The sequence below is a fragment of the Dioscorea cayenensis genome, unplaced genomic scaffold, assembly GCF_009730915.1.
Source record: "Dioscorea cayenensis subsp. rotundata cultivar TDr96_F1 unplaced genomic scaffold, TDr96_F1_v2_PseudoChromosome.rev07_lg8_w22 25.fasta BLBR01000541.1, whole genome shotgun sequence".
NCBI classification, from domain to species: Eukaryota; Viridiplantae; Streptophyta; class Magnoliopsida; order Dioscoreales; family Dioscoreaceae; genus Dioscorea; species Dioscorea cayenensis.
Window position 1 is genome coordinate 2,372 of NW_024086932.1, and position 5,881 is coordinate 8,252.

A 5,881-nucleotide genomic window follows, 5' to 3' on the forward strand; every position below is an offset into this window, starting at 1 on the left:
TTTTCTTGACACTACCCATCACCCTCATAAAACCAAATAATGAGAACAATGGAACAACCTCTCAAAATACACACGTACCAGGCGTTTCCTTTACAGCGAAAGTTTGACACGGCGGCGGTCATGTGGGATGTCTTCCATCATCCACTTGTGAGTGGCGATGCGCCCATGCGCAGACCTGGCCCTCAAATCGTTAGGGCGACCTTTGCCACAAATGGTGGAGCATTTAGACAAGTGTTGGCGCGATGCAAATCGGCGCTCATAAGTACACCACAGTAGCTCTCATGAAGGCATCTTCATCGACGCGTTCGTTTCGCGCACAATTCTCAGTAGACTATTTTTGATTGCATCTCGGTGACGATTGTGCATTTTATAAAGAAAGTTCTTCTTAAAATCTGACTGGACTCTCACGTGCTTGAAAGAGATAGCATCTCCATGGCAACTGTGGCCTAGGATGAGAGCAACGTCTTCTTATCCCGAACGGAAGCATGCTTTTGTCCTATCTTAAACATTAGCGCGTTCTCGTCGTATAACCTGCGAGACCGCATCGAGAACCCTCTCTCTTGCAACACGGGAGCGATGCCCTATAATGGGCAAACGGCGTATCATGGAGTATCTCCCAATGACGCCTGCTTTATTAGTTTTTCAACTCTTCAATGGTTTCAAATAACTCGGGGCTCAGATAACACCAAGCATTAACAAGTATTTTTGCCATCTTCTGATCTATATAAAAAATACAAACACAAACTCAATCACTAACAGATAAGTATCATTTTTACACAACAAACCAGACAGGTTTACACAGGAAAAAGCGAGAAACTTTACACAACAATGTCGATATTATCAAATGAATCGCACAACATTACACAGAAAATAGGGAAACCCACTCAGATAACCCTCCTTCTAGAGGCAATTAGATATGTCTTCTCACCTGTAGTCGCTTTTTCCATGGAGGTGACTCGCCAATCTTTCCACACAAACTCATCAAGATCTTTTGCCAAAGAAATTCATCAACAAGTGGAAACCGGGGATGAAAGTCGCTGGAGATCTCAAAGACGAGGTTTCGCAAGAAAGAAGATGAACGGAAAAAAGGACTTCAAGCATGTCTCATCGATATAAGAAGAAAGCGAGAGGATGCGACCTTTGGCTCAGGGAGGGTTTGCCCCGACTCTCGAGGTTTCATCGTCCAATCACCAAACATCGCGAGGCGGTTCCCATCGACGGGAGGGTAAAACCTGCCTTCTCACACCGGGTTCAATAAATTTCCACAAGACTCAACTCTCTCTGGGCGCAGTCTTTTCACAGCCCACTTCACGCCTCCGTCAAGCCCGTTATCTGCTTTTGGGCTGAAAAATAATTTAAACAAAAAGGAGGGACCCCTGCGGAAACACAAACGTTAGGGGGATTAAAAGGAAACATTGAAAGTTTAGAGGGGTTTTCTGGTACTTCCCCGTTTATTTTATGATTCCTCATTCATAACATTTGTCTTGAGACTTTTTGTGTGCCGGACTACATTTATATCATATAGTCTTTCTTCTAACAATTTCATCAACAATCTTTAGAGGTGTTCCATCCGTAACAATGAAGTCAGGAGCTTCATTGATTGGCAGAGAATGCAGTGAAGATACAAACGAAGGTGCACTAATACCTAAAAATACCTGTGACAACATTGAGTTTAAATTCTCCATAAAGAACAATGATGGGAAGAGATTTTTAGTCAAAGCTGTAATCTCTTTTCGTGTCATTTCTTTTTTCTTTTTTTTTAATAATTCCACTTTAATAATAATAATAATAATAATAATAATAATTTGAAATAATTCCCCCTTTCATAATTCCCAATCTAAAATAACAATAATAATAATTTGCAATAAGTCACACTTTAATAATTTAAAATAATTTCAATAATGCGTGCTATTTTATTTTTAGTAATAATATATTTTTAAAAATAAATCGGTTTTGAAAATTTAAATAAATTTTTAAAAACCAATAACAATTTAAAAAAAAATAGCTTAAAAAACCAGAAAATATGCCACTTTATTAACTATAAAAACGAAGGGTCAAAACGTTATTTTTTTAAATTATCTAGCAAATAACCTAATCAATCCCAGATTAAGTAATGATATGATGACCATAGAACTATTTTGACAATTAAAAAGAGGGTCGAAGTAGAGAAATAGCCCTAAATTAATACTTCACAAATAAACCCACTATAGGGAAGATATTTCATCACAATCATAGTCAATCATAGTTTTCCAAGCTTTATATTTCCATAAATCCAGAAGTTTTCTGCAGATAAATAAATGCCCAGACAGACTAACAATGGTACAATGAAAAGCCTCCAATCAACACAAAAGCATCAACTACTGGATGAGAACACCATTCAAAAGAAAAATCAGTGTAGTTTTAAATATTTATTTAGCACTGTAATGTTAACAAAAATTGTTTATCAAAATCACAGAAAACTCCTGTGAACATTCATCAAGTGAGAGTCAATTTGATGTATTTATTCACAATTTTTTTTTCTTCTCATAAACAGAACCTAAATCTTGTCTTGTAGGCTCATAGCAGCTGAGAGTAACTTAATTGCTGTATTTCTTCTAATAATAATCAGATATTGAAGCCCTCAGCACGAAGACATCTCTTGTGGGCTTCAATCCATTTCGTACAGGCAGCTTCACCATGTGTCACAACACATTCATCTCTCAGTCTTTTGGTATCAGGGCATGCACAACAGATTTTCTTTTTTGGCTTTGATTGGGTTGTCTCAGTTGCGGCTGAGTCTTGTCTTACCGCCAGTGACGCATGCAAACTTGAGTTTGCGTTCAACCCGATTCCCTTCATTTCCATTTGAGCAGAGGCTGTGTAGAGATAAATACAGAAATATTCTGTATAAATTACAATAATGATAAAACAGGACAATTGTCACAAATCATGTGAAAAAGAAAAATAAGCTGTAAAGGGAAGTCCATGAATCAAAAGCTGTGTAGAAATAGATAAATACAGTAATGTTTAGTATAAACCACAAGAATGATAAAATGGGACAATGTCACAAATAATGTCGAAAGAAAATATGCATCAAGGGAAGTCCATAATCCATATTTTTAAATGGCATGAAATCATTGACATTACATGTGATACTAAATTGTTTAACAAGATTTTCATCTAATGTAATTTTCCTTCCTTTCCACTGCAGTAGCTTTATTGTGCCATAAATTCAACAGAAGATGAGAGAAACTATAGCAGCAAAAGAAACTTCATGATCGAGTATTTTCAAAGGACGTGCTAACATTGACAAAAATAAATATTATCTGAATTGCTCAACAAAACTCTTCATCCGATTGCAATTTTCTTCATTCTTAAAGTAACCCGTATTTTTGTGCTATAAATCTGATAAGAGATGGATCCACATGCATGCAGTAAAGCATCCCAACCAAATCATTTCTCATGTATACTCTTATTGGCAGACTATCCATCATGGTTTAGTTGTTATGTAAATTATTCAATACACAAAATTTCTAATTCCACAGTCAAGTCAAAGTGTAAGAAGAGTGATAAAATGTTTTTATCCAAGACCATTTAGATGCTCTTTAAAAAGGTTACATCATCAATGCTCATGTCTTGTAGATAATTCATAAATTATCAAAAGCGGACTTACTTTCTTTCCTTTTTTAAAATAAAAATCAAAACTGACCTAAGTTGGTGCAAAACAAACATTAAAAGTGTGAACATTAAAAGTGTTAACATTAAGTGTGATTTCATATGACAAGAAGAACAATTTTTTAATGCATTCTATTTCCAAAAAATGCTAGGATGACAGAACCTTAGTTACCTAATGCTTGCTACCAACCTAGCATATGTTCCCCTTTAACAGCGTAGAATCAAACTTAAAAAATCAGAACCAACAGAATCAACATACTAGAGTCTAGAGATTCACAATCCGACAAGTAATTCTAAATATTCACTTCGACCCTCAAATTACCATTGGTGTCCAGTAAACCCTTTTTCTCTAGAAGCACAAACAGGAGCAGCACCATGTTTGGCAATTTAAACCAACTTGCAAACCCACTGCCCAAGTCATAACAATGAAAAAACTCACTTTCTCCCAGTAATGACATATTTCAGACATCATTACATAGGATTGCTCTGCATCAACATTAACCCTAACAGCATCCATGTTTAAACTGTCGAACCAATCAACAACAAGGAACAATGCAATTTCCAGATACAATGATGGCAGGCAAAATTTAATCAGGAATTCAGCTAGGGGGAAAAAATTCAAATCCTTGAGCGCTTACAAGTTCAAAACTTCAAATCACGAATTTTAATACAACCCAATCAAAATTGAACCGACTGTAGTCTACTAATTCCAATACTTCCCACTATAAATCAAACTCAGCCTCTCATAAAATCTTGGATGAGGCAGCTGACCACTAACTTTGAAGGTGACCAAAATTCAATCAAGAATTTAGCTAAGAACAAGATCAAAATTTGGATCACTTACAAGTGCGCAACTTCAAATCAAGATATTTCATACAATCCAATCAAAATTTAACTGAATATAGCATCACCAAGGCCATCTATTATGAATGCATTGCAATTTAAATCAAATTAATTCTCTCATCAAAATCTTGGACCAAGCAACTCCCAGGCCCAATGAAAGTGACCAAAATTTAATCAAGGATTAAGCTAAAAAATAAATAAATAAATAAATAAATAAATCTTTCGCCCAATTACAAGTTCAAAACTTCAATTCAAGAAATTTCATACAATCCAATCAAAATTGAACCATCCCACTATAATTCAAAATCCAATCAAAATTAACAATTTAAAACAACTATTTACATAAAAAATCTTAGATTCCAAACCGAAACAAATCAAAAGAATCGGTAATCAAAGAACACATAAAACAAAATCCTTGATAAGCACTGAAACGAGAACTCAAACAAAGCAAAACAAAGGGGAAAGAGGTCAAGGAATCACCGGAAAAAGGCAAGGCCGGAGACGGAGGTCGGAAAGAAATTGCGCCCTTCGCCGGAGGCTTCTGTGAGTCTGAGACAAAGAATGACCTTTTAGGGTTTTGAATACTCATTTTTTGTATAAAGGCCCCTCAAAACCCTTTATTTACAAAGACGTACCTGTTCTTGGTAAAATTGAATTTGCATTCACACCCTTTATTATTATTATTATTATTATTATTATTTTGGCATACATAGCCCTATTCCAATCACACAATGATCAGAAATAATAAAAATTTATTAAAAAAAACTGTGAAATGATCTAATAATTTTGATGAAAAATAAAGCATTAGGAGGTATAGAAAATTTTAGAATTTTTTTTTTATATTTTATAGAAAACTATTTATTGTTATTGTTTTAGGTTTTTCCCTATCTTTGATAATATAAATTACCATTCTTTTGCCTTTCATTTATATAAAATACTTTTTTAATGCTTATTATTAGATCTTATATATAAAATATAATAAGTTCTTTTTATTTTTAATAAAACTTTTTTCTAGTAAAATTAATTAGATATCATTTTATTTGTATTAAAAGAAACGATTTATTATTTTAAGCTTATTTATTTTAGCCATTGATTTTGCTTTTTCCAAGGTGGGGGCAATTGGCAAATAAAACCTTTAGATTTTTAAACATTGATAGATGGGTTATAATAATTAGGCTCTTTAAATTTGATTTAATATTAAAAAAGGATATAAATTAATTTCATGCATAAATTCTAGGCGTATGCAAGCAATATAAATATAATACGTTTGTGATTTTTTTTAAAATAATTCCCCCTTAAATATATAATATCAATTTCTTGAAACTCTACTCTCTTGCAAAAAATTGCTTTTTTTTTAACTAATAGGAGACAAGCCCTCCCATTG

The 5,881-nt window shown here is 33.9% G+C and overlaps 1 protein-coding gene across 1 annotated transcript; it reads right to left on the reverse strand.

Moving 5' to 3' along the window:
• Positions 1-2,396: 2,396 nt before the first annotated feature.
• On the reverse strand, positions 2,397-5,086 carry LOC120254622 (cytochrome c oxidase copper chaperone 2-like). Its single transcript, XM_039262696.1, has 2 exons — positions 4,978-5,086; positions 2,397-2,855 (listed from the first exon to the last, which is right to left on the reverse strand). The coding sequence occupies exons 1-2, from the start codon at positions 5,084-5,086 to the stop codon at positions 2,605-2,607; spliced, it is 360 nt and encodes a 119-aa protein (XP_039118630.1). The 3' UTR covers positions 2,397-2,604.
• Between the last annotated feature and the right edge of the window lie 795 nt (positions 5,087-5,881).